General features: G+C 43.5%; 1 protein-coding gene across 1 annotated transcript in view; it reads right to left on the bottom strand.

The window, feature by feature from the left end:
• Nucleotides 1–960: 960 nt before the first annotated feature.
• The window catches only part of LOC118622391 (sperm acrosome-associated protein 7-like), a 37,610-nt gene continuing 21,184 nt past the window's right edge, over nucleotides 961–17,386 (bottom strand). The window contains exons 6-7 of the mRNA XM_036249797.1: nucleotides 3,625–3,705; nucleotides 961–1,073 (exon numbers count right to left, since the gene is read on the bottom strand). Of these exons, the coding sequence (XP_036105690.1) occupies nucleotides 961–1,073; nucleotides 3,625–3,705 (194 nt within the window). The remainder of the gene's footprint in view (nucleotides 1,074–3,624; nucleotides 3,706–17,386) is intronic.

Below are 17,386 nucleotides of genomic sequence, written 5' to 3'. Positions count from 1 at the left end.
GAACCTCTCTCTGACTCAGTTTCCCTCCTCTAGGATCACAAGGTTGGCTTCAAGGTCTCAATTCTCTGATTCCAATGCCCTAGTCCTCTGTTTTACAGTGAACTTGATGACATCAGGGAAAAAAGATAGAATTCTCTCGAGAAGAGTATATAGCCAGCAATACAAACAAAATGGTTTAGTTTAATTTACTTTCCAACTGCCTTTAAAAATGTTTTAGATCGAATACCAATTGATTGCTATGACTATACCTTGGGACAGAAGTTCTCTATCCAGGGTTGTTCTAAGACATGCTTCATGAGCTTCTCCAGACCTGCCTTTCTGAAGAAATGAGACAACCACTTTGTTCTCAGTAATCTTCCCAACCTGGCTACCTCACGAGTCAAGCAGAAGAATAGCCTGTCCACAGTCAGATGGGTCTGGACTAAAACACTTGGTGCGAGATATATTCTGCCCCCCCACCCCCAGAAAATGCTGTCGGCTGGATACCCCACTTGGAATATGCTTTTACCTCCCATACCACAGAGACCCAGAATGTGTTTCTCAAGCCTGGTGAGCATTATGGTGCGATGCAACGGTATGTGTTTTGTACACGTGTGTGTACTTTGAGATGCAGCAGCAGCAGGGGGAAGCGGACTATCAGGCTTTCGTGGACAGAATTCTCAGAATATCTGGGGATACGTTTCCTTAAACCTTATCCTGTTAAAATAGAAGAACTTTTCGTTGCTCTTCTTTTCAGACTCAATACATTTTTTGTTTCTTGTTTTCCTTTTTGTTAAAAAACTAAACAAAAACAACAACACACAAATGAAAAGAAAGCTACATATCCTAATGTTGAAATAAATGAACTCTACTTGGGAATACATGGATAAAAGAATGTTCCTTCTCCTGAATGGTTAACAATACATACATATGTGTATACATATGTTCTTTATTCCTAATAATGGGTGGATGGTTATGTTCTCATTCAGTCAGAATTTCTTGCTTTACGGAGATCTCTCGGAGTTTATGGTCGTGCTGACCACTCTCTGCTCTTCGAGCCTCCTTCGTCTTCTTCAATTTACGGGAAAGATTTCCTGTTTGGAGAAAGAATTTTGAGAAATTTGAGGTGTTCGACTCATTCCGTGAGCATGCATGTCAGCTCTTCTGGTGGGCATCCCATACTGTAGAGACTAGAGAAGCCTGAAACCATCTTCAAGCATCCCTGGTGTTGCGTGAACTGGAAGGAGATGGTGAGAAGAGAAAGTCCTGGGTGGGGGGAAGAAGCCAGTTGGGAACATTCCCCAGTTAAGGGGCAGACAACACCTTGGAGATGCTCAGAGGATGTTACAGATGCAATACAAAAACATCACAGCGGTCAACACAAACATAGGTGTTATGACATGGAGGGAAAAGTGGAAGTGTGGGTCTAGGGAGGTTGGCAGTGAGTGAGGTGGAGAAGAAAGAACTGGAGGTCCCTGCGGGAGGGAGAGGCCCAGATGGAGGAGGAGCCAGCAGAAAGGTGGGAAGAGAGAAGACAGAGAGGAGAATCTGGCGGGCCAGGCTGTAACCTGCTTGCCCCAGTTAGTCTGTTTCATTCTGTGTCTCATTTCCAATGTGTTCTGCCTCAAAACCCAGGTTGGGGCTTCTCTGAACTTGGTGGCATTGGGTGGTCCCCTTCTCCCCTTTTCTGTCCAAGCATTGCCCCAAGCCCTATACACCTCACTGCCATTCAAGGAGCTTCTGTTGTCTGTCCTCAAATATGTAGGTGCTGGGGTAACTTACAGGAGCAAATGGTGAGGCCCCTGTCTTTAGTCATTTGGACTACAGGATGATTTATTGTTCTCATGTCAGGACACTCAATCCCAGGCACCTGGGTATTCGGCATAGTCTCCCTTGAAATCTGCATCAGAGCAGCAGAAATTGGCTGGATGACAGTACAGTTGGTAAGTCTGCAGCAGGTTGAGCCACCACTACCTTCCCTTTCTACCTCTGCTTGTGTTAAACTGGTCCTACTGTGGGAGGGGGTGCAGACCTTGGGGCCTGAGATTTTGTGGCCCCAGGGCTGGCTCTGGCCCTGCAAAGTCTGAGATGGGGAGCATCCTACTTCAGAGCAGCTCCTTGCCTGTGCCTGATGACAACCTGTACAACTGACAGGTGTCTAGTATGTGCCTGAGACTCCATCCTCATTGGCATTTAAAGGACAAGATGGCAGGCTTGCCTCATTGAAGATGATCAGGGGTTTGGAGGAGCAGCTGATTGGAAGAGTCAGGACCCAGGAGTTTCCCAACAGGCTGGAACAATGAGACACAGATGACCCTCCCTTGTAATGTAAGCTCCACGAGGGCAGGGGTCTCTGTGTCTATGGTGATGAATCCCGAGAACTGAGAACAGTGCCTGGTGCATGGTAGGTGCTCAGTAAACATTAAAGGTTGATGCCTGGCTGGTCTGGCTCAGTGGTTGAGCGTCGACCCATGCCCCAAGAGGTCGCTGGTTCAATTCCCGGTCAGAGTACATGCCCAGGTTGTGGGCCCAATCCCCCGTGGGGGGCATGCAGGAGGTGGCCAATCAATGTTCTCGCTCATCAATGCTTCTATCTCTCTCTCTCCCTCTTCCTTCCTTTCTCTCTAAAATCAATAATAAAAAGTTCAATAGTTAAAAAAAACAATTAAGGTGACCAAGCTTAAATGTTTGGTCCTGCACTTGGATCTACAAAAGCCAACTGCATGTGGCTTAGCAAGAGCACATTTACCAAATCCTTAGACGTTTTCAATAACATTAGCTTGAAAGTAACGGTGTGATGTGTCCCCAGAACCAATGCCGCCTTAGGGTGTGTGGACAGATGAGTGGGATGTAGAATGCTGGAGGTATTGAACTGTCAATGTGACCACAGAGTCTAACTCAGAGAGGCCGAGAGGACGGGAGGAGGACTGGCCTGGAGAAAAGGCTCACAGATGTTCTGGAAAGTTACAGGGAGAAGCGTAGAGCCAGGGGCAGAAGCCACAGGGGAAATGCAGGAGGTGGCCAATCAATGTTCTCTCTCATCAATGTTTCTATCTCTCTCTCTCTCTCTTCCTTCCGTTCTCTCTAAAATCAATAATAAAAAAAGAAGCCCCAGGGGCAGAAGCCACAGGGGAAATGCGTGGACCTTCAGCAGTTAGAAAGTCATACCAGAAAAGGCAGTGGGAAGGGCAGGAGGTAAGGGGACCCCACGGATATGAGAATCAGCCCCAGGTGGGAGGTCGTCTGCAGTAAGGGGCAGGTCTGACAGGTGGTTTGGGGCCTTCCTGGGTCTGGTCACAAGGGCAGCAACCGCTGTCGTGTGTGTGTGACAGCAGCCCCACCTGTCCCAGTTCTTACTGGGAAAGAGGGACAACCTCTTGCTCAATTTGGCTGAGAAAGAGAGGATACCCCCAAACGTGGCCATGACTCCTTGAATCTGGACTGTTGGGCCAGGTGTCCCCACATTGACAACCACCAGGAACCTCCTGTGGCGCTCCCAGCTGGTCTACCCCGGGACTGAGTCACCTGCTCTTTCAGAGAGCTGTTCACAAGGCACATGCGTCTTCTGAGTAGAGGTTTTACTTCTCTTCATACCAGGATAATAATCCCAGAACCAGGAGCCACTTATCTATTGTTCCAGTTTACCTGAAAATTTTCCAATTTTTTTGAGGATTTTGTCCAGAATTGATAAATGTTCATGGTGATTAATTTTTGAGTTATTTTTTTCTGTGGGGGAAAAAGATAAGTACAGTGATCAGGATTTGGTAAATAATTAAGGCATAATTCAAACGTTTTTTTCTTTTCAACTTCTGAGGATGCAGCATCCTGTTCACAGAGTATGTGATGGTCGCACAGCCTCAGGTGAGGCCCTCAGAACATCCTTGCCTTCCTGAGTCCAGAGCCAAGAACGTGTGGCCTGTGCTATGGCCTGGGTGGAGACGTACACACTCACACTCTCTCTACACTCCGAGGATACACCAGCGCGGAACCCTTTGTCAGTCAGGTGTAGGAGGGGCCCCTCGTTCCTCGTGGTGGGCACTGGTTCTTCCTGATTGTTTAGACCCTGTCCCTGCACCTGGACACATCTCACACGACACTTCACTCTTCAAAGTGGGTCATTTCCCCTCCTGCCTCCTGTCAAGCCCTTTCTGTCAATAATGGTGAGGAACCGGTCCTGCTGCCAGGGAAGAGGGGCAGAGTGGGGCTTGCACCTGGCCTGCCCCAGGCCGACGCCAGGCTGGCGGAGTCAGGGTGGCGGTGGGCTCATGTCATAGTCAGAGTCACTCCTTCTCTGGGTACGACCCTCACGGTGCCCGCAGCGCATTCTCATCCTTCTGCCTCCCTACCCTCCTGCTCTCAAAGGGGATCAAGAAGACCCAGCTCCTTCCAGTTTTCCCAGAACTCCATCGGAGGACAACTTGGAACCCTGAAGAAATACCTTTAAGTTTAGCACATTTATATTTGTTGTACACGTGAAAAATAACTCGTTGGGTCTTCTATTGGTCTGTGGGTTCTTGGACTAGAACAACCCCTGTTCACCTGTCAGCACTTAGGGGCTCAATAGATATTGAGTGAGTGAATGAATCTTTTATTAAAGCTAATGTCAATAGGAAATGAATGATTATGGCATTAAATTACATATGCCTCACGAGACACTTAGATTTTAACACAGCGCAAAATCTTAAACTAGAATTTAGGCACAGTCAAGATCTCAGCAATAGGGTTACAGACACAGAGGACTTTTCAGATATGCTGGGAAGCACACAGAGGAAGTTTGCTATTTCAGCAACAAGAAGGGGAAGGCGTTTGCAGATACAATTTCCTTCAGGCTGCTTCAGGCTTTTATTTATTTATTTTAATTAATTTATTTTTGTTACAGATGTTTCTCCTTTTTCCCCCAGTGATTCCCCCCTCCTTCCCACCCTGTCCCCAGCTTTGTTGTCCATGTCGATTGTTCATGCACACATGCATATAAGCTCTGTGGTTTATCTCTCCCTCACCACCCCCTCTTCTGGGGATTGTCAGTCTGTAACTCACTTCCATGTCTCTGGGACTACCCCATTACTCAGACTATTATGTTCATTATATTCCACAAATAAGTGAGATCATGTGATATTTGGCCTTCTCTGCTTGGCTTGTTTCGCTTAGGATAATACTTTCCAGGTCCCTCCGTGTCATCTCAAAGGATAAGAGATCTTTCTTTCTTACAGCTGCATAGTACTCCATTGTGTATATGTACCACAGCTTTTTTATCCATTGCTTCAGTCTTTTAAAATATTAATCTAACTTATTTAAAGGTATCAATTTTATATTTTTAAAAAGTATTAGAGGGCATAGGTAAATGTGGTATCTTGTCCTCCCACAACCACATCAAAGTTACAACTAAACTACAGAACAACCTTCATTCAAAACCTCCTGAAATCAAGCTGAATGGAAGTCCTACAACTACGGAATTAAAGCAGCAGCTGCATCGAGACTGGTAGGAGGGGCAGAGGCGGACGGGCTGGTCCCACACCCACGTGTGGTGGATAAAAATCAGGAGGAAACCTTGACTGGGAAGGTCCTCCCTGAAAACTGAGGGGTTCCTGCCCCATTCCAGATGCCCCGCTCAGGGTTCCAGCGCCAGGAAGAGAATCCCCATAACTTCTGGCTGGAAAAACCAGTGGGAACGGAGGCTCAGAGAAGCTGACGCAGCTGGAGCCCCAGGCAGCTCCTTAAAGGGCACACACACAAACTTATGGGACTTACTCCCTCTAAGCTTGGAGAAGAGGCAGCTTGAGGGGCACCAGAGACATACAGGGAAGAACTGAGCTGTTTGGCACTGGAGCGAGGGCTGGAGAGGGGGCTTTCTCCGAGACAAACATGCTGTCAGAGGCCTTTGTTCCTTTGGTGAGCCCTTCCCTGGGGCGGCAGAGAGTCACCATATCTGGGACTCCAGCAACGTGGCTCACACTGGTAGCCCCACCCTGCTGACTCCCTGAGGCCCCACCCCACCCAACTTTCAGGCCCACCCAAGCTGTTGCCACTTGCTTTACCATGAGATTGCCTGTCTTGGATCCTGCCTCGAGTTTTCCTAAATTTTTTCAAACAAGCAGCATCTGGTCTCAGCTAGCCCCATACCGCTCGTTAAGTAATACACAGAAACAAACACAGGGAGGCAGCCAAAATGAGGAGACAAAGAAACAGGTCCCAAGTGAAAGAACAGAACAAAACCCCAAGAAAAGAACTGAACGAAATGGAGATAAGCAACCTAACAGATACTGAGTTCAAAATACTGCTTATAAGGATGCTCAGTGAACTTAGTGAGAACCTCGGTGAACTTAGTGAGGGCCTCAAGAGCATAAAAAAGGACCAGTCAGAAATGATGGATGCACAGTCAGAATTCAAGGAGGCATTAACTGAAATAAAGAATAATTTACACAGATTCAATAGTAGAGTAGGTAAATCCAAGAAGGAAACCATTGATTTGGATTATAAAGAAGCAAAAAACGCCCAATCAGAACAGCAAAAAGAAAAAAGAATCCAAAAAAATGAGGATAGTGTAAGGAGCCTCTGGGACAACTTCAAGCATGCCAACATCTTAGGGGTGCCAGAAGGAGAAGAGTGAGAACAAGAAATGGAAAACCTATTTGAAACAATAATGGCAGGAAACTTCCCTAACTTGGTGAAGGAAACAGACATACAAGTCCAGGGAGCACAAAGAGTCCCAAACAAGATGAACCCCAAGAAGCCCACACCAAGACGCATCATCATCAAAATGCAAAAGGTTCAAGACAAAAAGAGAATCTTAAAAGCAGCAAGAGAAAAGTAGTTAGTTACCTACAAAGGTGCTCCCATAAAACTGTCAGCTGATTTCTCAAAAGAAACTTTGCAGGCCAGAAAGGAATGGCAAGAAATATTCAGAGTGATGAAAAGCAAGAACCTACGACCAAGATTACTCTGTCCTGCAAAGCTGTCATTCAGAATTGATGGCCATATAAAAAGTTTCCCAGACAAGAAAAAGTTAAAGGAGTTCATCACCACCAAACTATTATTATATGAAATGATGAAGGGTCTTTTTGAAGAAAAAGATAAAATATATGAACAAACAAAATGGCAATGAATACATATCTATCAACAATGGAATCTACAAACAAAATGAATGGGCAGAACAGAAACATTCTCACAGATACAGAAAATATTTTGTTGGTTGCCAGAAGGAAGGGGGTTTGGGGGAATGGGCGAAAAAGGTGAAGGGATTAAGAAGTACAAATTCATTGCTAGACTGACAAACCTCAAAGGGAAAGGAGTTGGGGGAGTGGGAAGAAATAAACCAAAGAACTTATATGCATAACCAATGGAAACAGACAATAGTGTGGGAAAAGGCAGGAGAGGGCGGGAGTGGGGAGGAGGGGGGTCAATGGGGGAAAAATGAGGATCATCTGTAATACATTCAACAATAAAGATTAAAAAAAAAAAGTATTAGAAGCCCATAGTATAATTTTAAAATTGAAAACAAAGTCCATCTGTGAAAAGTAAAGCTGTCTCCAATAGCTGACCCCTCATTTCCAGTTGCCTCCTAGAGGCCACAATTGTTACCCAATTCTTGTGTTCTTTCAGTATACACTATACCATCAAGATTGTTGCCAACATCCTATTTTCACCGAGCCACGTTTATATTTTTTAGAGGACATTGCTTAGAAAATTTTGGTAGATCATTCGGGCAGATAAATCAAATAATTGATTTATAGAAACATATAATTCATCAGTAAATATAAACAATTTGCATCTTAAGTTTCCTTATTTGTGGAGTATGATGTTTAGCCACTGGGAGTTTCCAGGAAGCACGTATCATGTTACATGGTCCCTATGTAGATGTGGTTCCATATGACCATCAATGCACTTGATGCAGCTTATAGGTAATGTTTACTTTCTACTTATAGATGAGACCCAGGGAGGCAAAGGAGCACTTGCCTAAGGTCACTGAGGTGATATGTGGCCCAGCCGGGAGAGAACTACAGGGTTATACTCTCTGGCCCCTGCTCATTCCAGGCCACCCTGAAGCTGCTTCCAGGACTGAAATGCAGAGGTTTTATAGCAACAAAATCTCAATGGTACCAACTGAATAAAAGTCTAATATCTGAACTTTTGTGTCTGGACAAAATGAACCAACAAGGACCAGGTTATCCTCCCAAGTTAGTTAAAATAATAGAAAAAACATAGGAAACAATGATTTCCTTTACATCAGACAGCAGGCAGCAAGGTCTTTACGTTGCACACTATGAAACACTGATGAGAGAAATCAATAAATGGAGCCATTCACAGACTGGAAGACTGAATATTGTTGAGGTGTCGGTTCCTGCCAAATTGATCTACAGATTCATAGAAATCCCAATCAAAATTCCGTCAAAATTTTTGGTAGAGATGAACAAGTTGTTTCTTAAATTTATATGGGAAGGCAAAGGAAGCAGAATAGCCAAAACAAATTTGAAAATCAAGAACCATCTGGGTGGGAGGAGTCATACTACCTGATTCTAAATCTTGTTATCAACACACAGTTACCAAAACACTGATATCTGAAAAAGAATAAATCTTACATCAATGGAACAAAATAAAGAGTCCAGATCAACTGATTGTCAACATAGGTGCAAAAGCAATTCAACAGAGAAAGCTGAGTTTTTTCCAACAGAATGTTTTGAAATAGCTGGACATCAATACGTAAGAAATCAAACCCAAACAAAACAATCAATACCTTATACCATATACACAAATAAGCTCAAAATAGATCATAGTCCTAAATGTAAAACCTACAACTTTAAAACTAATTAAAAAACCATAAAAAAATCTGTGACTTTGAATTAGTCAAAGATTTCTTATATTTGATACCAAAAGCATGATCCATAAAATGGAAGTTGATGAATTGGACTTGATCAATATTAAGAATTTCTGATCTTAGAAAGACACTGTTATGCAAATGAAAAAGCAAGCTATAGACTGGTGGAAAATATTTTCCAATAACATGCCTGATAAAGGACTTATACCCAGAATATATTAAATATCTCTCAAAACTCAATAATAAGAAAACTAATAACAAGTGGGCAAAGTGTTTGAACAGACACTTGACTAAAGAAGATACACAGATGGCAAATAAACACACCAAAAGATGACATTATTAGTCATCATGAAAATGCAAATTAATACTATAATACGATATTATTGCACACCTATTAGAATGGCTTAAAAAATTAGAAGAAAATATCAAGTTTTGAGGAGGACCCAGACCAACTTGAATTCTGTTAGTGGGCATACAAAAATGTATTTGACAGTTTCTTATAAAGTAAAACATAGTTATATACCTCTAGCTATTTATCTAAATACAGTGATACCTCGGTTCTCGAACGCCTCGGTTTTCGACCAAATCGGTATTCGACCAGGAGATTCGGGAAACTTTTGTCTCGGAATCCGAACAAATATTTGGAACTCGAACTTCCGAGATGAGCCGAGTTGAGCCGAATGGCGTTCATTCGGCCAAAATAAAAATTCATATTCATCCAAAAACTTGTATGCAAATATTTATGGTGGCTTTATTTATAATTTTCAAACCTGGAAACAAGTCAGATGTCATTCAACTGGTGAATGAATAAACTGGTTACAATGGAATACTACTCAGCAACACATGGATATGAACTACTGTCAGACACAACAACACGAAAAAATCTCAAATGCATTGTGCTAATTGAGGAAAGCAAACTCAAAAGTCCATATAGTAGACAGTACCATGTACATAACATTCTGGAAAAAGCAAAATTGTAGGGACCAGAAACAGGTCAGTAATTTTAGAACTGGGGATTGTGGGAAGAATTGACTACACAGAGGCATGGTATTTTGGGGACCTGTTCTATATCTTGTTTGTGGTGCTAGTAGCATGAATCTATGCATTTGTCAAACCTTGCAGAACTGTACACTAAAAAGGCTGAATTTCACTGTATGTAAATTATAAAAAACCTTTTATAAAAAAACAAAAATCTAGTACTGATAGCTAATACATCTCATAAATCAGGCTCTGCCCCAAGTTCTTTACCTATTAGCACAAATTGTTTAACCCTCATAATAACCCTCTATGTTAAGGTGCTATTATCCCCAGCTTACAGACAGTGAAACAGAGGTTCAGAGAGGTGAAGTAACTTAACCAAGATCACACAGCTAGCAAGAGATAAAGCCAGGGTTTGACAGGATCTTAGTTTTTACCCTACACTGTTTCCCAGATATCATTAAGAAGCTGAGTGAAGATCCAGCCAAAAACGATCAAGTGTCAGAAAAAGGCGGTATTACATGGTCAGGGGCATCATGCCACTTAGTAGTGTAAGAGAACTGTTCCAGCCTAGAAAGTAGTGTGAGTGAGTTTCCAAGAGGTTCTCCTGCTGTGGCTGGAATTTCACATTAAAGACTAATTCCTTGCCCGGCCGGTGTGGCTCAGTTGTTGAGTGTCGACCCATGCACCAAGAGGTCGCTGGTTCGATTCCCAGTCAGGGCACATGCCCAGGTTGTGGACCAAATCCCCATTTGGTGGGCATGTGGGAGGCAGCCGATCAGTGTTCTCTCTCATCAATGTTTCTATCTCTCTTCTTCTCCCTTCCTCTCTCTCTAAAATCAATAAAGAAAGAAAAAATTAATTCTTTGGCCCCCTACTTTAAAACCTCTTTGCCTTATAATTCCAAGGTATGTCTGGACTTTTACATCATTGGGGAAGTCAGAGGTGGAGAGCTCAATGGAGCCCTGAACAATGAGTCCAAAACACTCGGGATTTCTTGCTTATGGAATAAATGATCACAAACCAACTGTTAGGAGCCAGCCTGTGCTGGGCGTTTGTGCGTCCATTAGGGGAGAAGGTTAGAATTCCAAGGACGATCATTCAGCAAAGGAAAGGCTCTGCCTGTGGCGACAGAGGGTCTGTCTCTGATCCCAGCAGAGCTGGGGTGTTGTGTGAGGACTGTGGCTGGAGAGAAGAGAGGGGGACACCCTTCCTGAGGGGTGTGTCAGCTGTTCTTTGGGGTAGGGGCCCCGACAAAGGTTCCAGGGACTGTGTTAGACCAATGAAGTAGTGGGTACTGGACCATTTTGAACTGCACAGTAATTTTTAATGCTTCAACGTAATACATTGGTCCTCAAAGAGATGTTATAATCTACTCATATCTTCCAATTATGAGACTCTTAAATCCCCAATACCACTATTGGCCAGAGACAAAGAGGAGGACTCTCTTCTAAAGGTGATCATTTGTCTACAAAGGATATGGGGTTGACTTCGAACCTAGTTTAGACAAATCACTGCAAACTTTGGTGGTCTTGGATGATGAAGGAGGAGAAGTCCATTTTGTCCTTAGCACTGAACATTGAGGCAATCTCCTGGAAGGGAAGAGAAAGTCGGGAAAACTAACTACCCAAGAGCACTCAGCAGAGGTGGTTTTGTCTTTGGCGACATGAAGAACTGAGAAGACAGTGCAGTGATGCCTGACCTAGTGGCCGGAGCTCTAACCCAGCCTGTTCCTTAAACAACCTCCTGTTCTCTAAAAAGCAAACACAGCGCCTGTCTCGTGAGTTTGTTGGGAAGATAGTATAATTTGTAGCCTGTGACAGTGTCAGGCAACTAGTCCGTTATTACCATCCTCATCCCCCTGTGGCCCAGGGGCCATCACAGGGATCCCTGGATTTGGGGGGGTTAGGGTTATTTCTCTTAATATAAAGTACTAAAAGGTGCATTGCTGCAGCATTAGTATCATTATGATTATTACTACTATTACTTGCAATAATGTGCCAGATGAATTCTATATACATTTTCCTGTCTGGAACAATCAGGTTCAAGGCAAAAACAAAAAACAAAAACCCCACTTTCAGCCTTTCAGCCCACGATCAGCAAATGGAACGCTCCTGGCGTTACAGCGTAGAAGCGACCTGACAAAGCCGACAGGCATCAATCTTGGCTCAGAAGTGAGAAGAGTCTGAAATGTCACTTTCTCTACCAGACCACAGCCTATTCCAAGAAATGCGTGTGTGATGGATCTGGTATTCTAAAGGGCTCTGGACACTGATCACTCAAAAACAAACTTCTGACCAACTAGGTGGGTCTTTCCTGTGGCAGCCGCCGCTGACACCACCATGGGAACCACGCACCCAGCCTCCTCAAAAATGTGGGCACCACCCTCATCATCCAGAGTCCGGGTGTCAGGGGCCACATCTGAGCACAAGAGGAAATAACACAGGAAAGATAAGGCTGCACTGAGCCTCACTCTATTTCTTAATTAAAATAAAAGGGCAGCCCTGACTCATTTGCTCAGTGGTTAGAGCATCAGCCCTCGTACCGAAGGGTTGCAGGTTTGATTCTTGGTCAAGAGGCATGTACCAGGGTTTCAGGTTCGTTGGGGCTCAGTCTGGGCACATTTGGGAGGCAACCAATTGATGTCTCTCTCTCTCCTTCCCTCCCTCCCTTTTACTCTCTCTAAAAGTCAATGGAAAAAATATCCTTGGGTGAAGATTAACAACAAAAAAAATAAAATAAAATGGCAAAGTATTTACTTTATTTTATTTTTAAATGCAGTCAAGCCCTGGCCTGGTGGCTCAGTTGGTTGGAGCACCATCCCATGTACCAGTAAGGGCCTCAGGTTTGATTCACAATAAGGGCACATACCTAGGTTGTGGATTCGGTGCCAGTTGGGGTTTGTACAGGAGGCAACCAATCAATGGTTCTTATTTATTTATTTATTTATTTATTTATTTATTTATTTAATCCTCACCCAAGGACATTTTTTGTTCAGATAGAGTGAGAGGGAGAGGAAGAGAGAGAGAGAAACATCAACGTGAAAGGGACACATTGAGTGGCTGCCACCCGCACGACCTCAACCGGGGCTGGGGACAAACTGCAACCGAGGTACATGCCCTTAAGGGGAACTGAACCCGGGTCTCTCTGGACTGCAGGCCGACGCTCTAACTGCTGAGCCAAACTGGCCAGGGCAATGGTTCTCTTTCACATTGATGTTTCTCTTCCCCTCAACCCCCAAACATATCCTTGGGTGAGGATTTAAAAAAAGGCAGTAATTGGGGAAGCTCCCGACTATTTCCCAGGTGCTGGTTCGAAGGTCTTTGCAGGCAAATGGTATTATGGGTCACCAAAGTTCATGTTGCAGTCCTGACCCTTACTACCTCAGAATGCTACCTAATTTGGAAATAGAGTCATTGCAGATGTGACTACTTAAGATGAGGTCACATTGGAGTAGGTTGGTGGTAACCAATATGACTGGCATCCTTATTAAATGGGGAAATAGAAACAGAGACAGATACACACAGGGAGAACACCGTATGGTGACAGGGACAGAGACCTGATGATGCATCTACAAGCCGAGGAACGTCCGAGATGGTGGGGAAGCCTTAGAGGCCAGGACAGCATGGAACAGAGTCTCCCTCACAGCCTTGCAGGAACAAACCCATTGACACCTTCCCCTCGGACTTGTGCCTCCAGAGCTGAGACCATCCATTCCGGGTGTCAAAGCTGCCCAGGCTGAGTCCTTGGCAGTGGCAGCCCCAGGAAACAAACGCAGATGGGTGAACTCCTACTGCAGGTGACGGGTCCCAGTTTTGCTGAAAGCTAACAGTCCCTTGGGAGCCCTGACCAGGAAGAGAGCCTCTCCGTAGGAAGAACACTGCTGGGTGTACCCCCAGAAGTCAGCCCAGCTTCAGCCCCAGTGCAGTGAGGAGACCCACTGTGTATACAAGCGAAATGCAGCGAACTGAGTCCCCCTGACCTCAGAGATTTCCCGAGGCGGCGAGTACGTCACCTGAAGTGGCAGCTTCATCGCCCTTTCCCACTCGTGGGAGTGCGATTGCATTATATCATGACCAAGTTCCTCTCTCTCAACCCAAGTTTCGTCAACATGTGCACTCTATTTTACTCTTCTTCTGTTTCAAATGTTAGTGCCGATTCAGTATCTTGATTTATGATTCATTCACGGGTAGCCACCCACAGTGTGAAAGCCACTGGCTTGAGGGAGCCCCTCCTTCCTTTGAAAGTGTCTAACTAACCAGGCCAGGCTGAGGGGAAGCCAGCTGGTGTCCTATCCCAGGAAGAGGACCGGTTTCTCTCTGGCTGTAGACATACTGTCTGATCGTCTCTGTTTTTGTCAGAGTTTATGTTTGTCATTTGCTTTCAGTGGACATGGAGAAAACATGTCTTTATATTTTCTTCAACTGTTTTTCTAGTTGAATTTCTCCATGATCACACATCTCTTTCTAGTATAATATTTTCCTGGCCTGTTCCCCTGACAAGATTCTGAGCACCTGTGGGTGAGGTGTGGAACCCAACACCTTTTGTGACATAGAGCAACACTGTCAAGTTGCATTTGAGTTGCTTGTAAAGGTAGTAGGTTATTATGGAATTTGGCCTTTTCTCCGTGTTAATGAATCTAAGTTTTCTCCACACATTTCCACAGAAACATCTTGGCCAGTTCTTCAAATGAACGCCAAGGTTTCATGTTCGCCTTTAGTTGTGACACTTCATTTATTCATTCACCCACTCTTTCATTCATTTATTCAGTCAACAGACACCTGCTCTGTACAGAATGCTGGGTGGCACGGAGGACACAGTGTTCCCCTCAGGAGACCACATTCTACTGCGGGTGACAGTGGACGTGCCAAGGGACTCTTGCTACCCAGCGTGGTGGGCGCTGAAACAGCACGAACAGCGCATTTCCCTCAGGAAACCAAAGCCCCCGCCAGCTCCACCTTACCTCTTTCCCTTAATTTTTAGGAACCAAGCTAAATTGGGATCTGTCTTAACACTTCTATTTAGATTTTTCTAAAAATTAAACGGTCTGACTCAGGCTGTAGGAGGAAGGAAGAGGAAACAGAGCAGTCATTGCAGATAAGCCCCCCCCCTCCCCCAGGGATGCCTTTCTCAAGGCTCAGACTCTGTTTCTTTGAGCCTTCCCCCTGGGGGGCGGGTTGGGACATCATGATGCAGTGTTCTTTTCATTAAAAGGGCCAAACCTCTAACACAGTGTTCCTAGCTATCCATCAACTCTGCGTGCCACCTCTGGCAACTCGCTCATTCTCGAAACCATGTAGATCTCTCCTGGCTCTGGTATTCTACCATCCTGGGTGCATCGCAAACCAAAATAGACTGTCACAGAGAAGAAAGAGAGGGAATCGATGCCTGATTAGGACATAGAAAACATTATATTAGTGTAATGAACAATATTGTTACACTAATATCAAAATGGTGGCAGTGGCCATGAGGGGAGAATTTTCCACCAACTCCTCTGCGTGCAGACATTTAAGTTGCCCAGACGATTGGCCAGCACACAGAAACACCTGTTTGAAATGAGAGGCAAGCCAGCACGCATGGTATGTTGAATGAATCGCAGTGAGGTAGAAATTACTTCACTGTTGTTGTTGTTTGGATTTACCCCCAGAGTTATCAGGATTTTTTTGGTTCACTATTGCTTCTTACATTTCAGTTTTCCATTCCTCTAGCATTACATCACTGATGAACTTTCAATAAACTTCTATCAATGTGTAACTCTCACATTTTTCTAACAAATGTCAGTCACATCAGTATGTAAATAGGCTTAACTTATCCATTAAATTATACTTAAAGGAGTGTTGAATGATTAAAAAGAAAGAAATAGACAAAAATATGTTAGTAAATTGAAATAATAAGAAAGCAGTGATCCTCTTATCAGAGAAAGTAAAATTCAAACCCCAAAGCATTAAACATGACAAAGAATTGCTCTTTTTAATACTAAAAGCTAGAGTTTACAATGAAAATATAACAATCATGAAAATCTAAGCAGGAAATAGCACAAGAACCAAACTTATGAAGCAAAGACTGCAGATAATGCAAGAACACATACACAGAAACACATTTACAATAGGAAACTTTTGTACACTGTTCTCATAAAAGATTAAGGGGATAAGATATAAGTAAGGAGAGAGGAGACCTAAACAACATAATTAATAAGATAGATACTATAAATATACACTAAGTACCCTTTATATCTTGATAGTAGAGAATACATCTTTTTCTCAAATGCTCATGGAATATCTACATAATTGATTATATATTAGGTCAAAAGAAAATGTAAGTCAATTTCAAAGTCTAACTATTAAAACAGTACTCGCTGATCACAGTACAATAAAACTAGAAATTAACAGAAACAAAGAGAAAAGGCCCTACCTTTTTTTTTTTTTTACCCTCACCCGAGGACATTTTTCCATTTTTTGTTCAGATAGAGCGAGAGGGAGAGAGAGCAAGAGAAAGAGAGAGAAACATCGATGTGAAGGGACACATCGAGTGGCTGCCACCCGCACAACCAACCAGGGCCGGGGACAAACTGCAACTGAGGTACGTGCCCTTAGCGGGAACCGAACCCGGGTCTCTCTGTACCGCAGGCCGACGCTCCAACCGCTGAGCCAAACCGGCCAGGGCAAGGCCCTACCTTTTAAGAAAACATTTTATTAGACAATTTTTGGATAAAAAGGAAGTACAAACTAAAACTATAGAATTTATGAAAAATAATGTTAATTAAAACACCACGTATAAAAATCTATGGAATATGTTTAAAGGAGCAGAGCACTAAACACTTACTGGCAAAATAAAAAAAAATTTTTAAATTGCTCAGTTCTAAAACCTAAAAAAAGGCCCTGGCCGGTTTGGCTCTGCGGTTAGAGCGTCAGCCTGCGGTCCGGAGAGACCCGGGATCGGTTCCCGCTAAGGGCACGTACTTCGGTAGCAGTTTGTCCCCGGCCCTGGTTGGTCGTGCGGGTGGCAGCCACTCGATGTGTCCCTTTCACATCGATGTTTCTCTCTCTCTTCCTCTCTCTCCCTCCCGCTCTGTCTGTACAAAAAATGGAAAAATGTCCTCGGGTGAGGATTAAAAATAAATAAATAAATAAAACCTAAAAAAAGGGCAACAAAGTGAACTATAAGAAAGCATAAAGAAGGAAATATTGATGATAAAAACAAAATAAAGAGGTATAGGATGAAAATACAGTGGAGTTAATTAATTTATTAAAACTCTGGATTTTGGAAAAAATTTATGAACTAGTTTACCTGATCAACAAGGGGGGAAAAGTATGAATTTACAAAATAAGAAATTAGAAGAAGGAAATAGCAATGAAAACAAATAGTATTTTTTAAATCACAAGATAATTTGAAGACTTCTATGCAAATACATTTGAAAACACATAAGTAATAGATAATTTTCTAGGAAATGTAGATTGCTAAACTTGGTCCCATTTGATTAAGAAAGCTGAAATTAATCACTTTTCCTGGGAAAAAAAGAAAGTTCTGAGGAAGTAGCCCAAGGGAAAAACAGCAGGATGAGATAATTAACAGGGCATTGCTAACAAATCTGAAAAGACCAGATGGTTCCAATGCTCT

Source organism: Molossus molossus, unplaced genomic scaffold, assembly GCF_014108415.1.
Source record: "Molossus molossus isolate mMolMol1 unplaced genomic scaffold, mMolMol1.p scaffold_m16_p_9, whole genome shotgun sequence".
NCBI classification, from domain to species: Eukaryota; Metazoa; Chordata; class Mammalia; order Chiroptera; family Molossidae; genus Molossus; species Molossus molossus.
The sequence above is the reverse complement of the archived record's forward strand: the minus strand, read 5'-3'. Positions and strand labels throughout refer to the sequence as shown.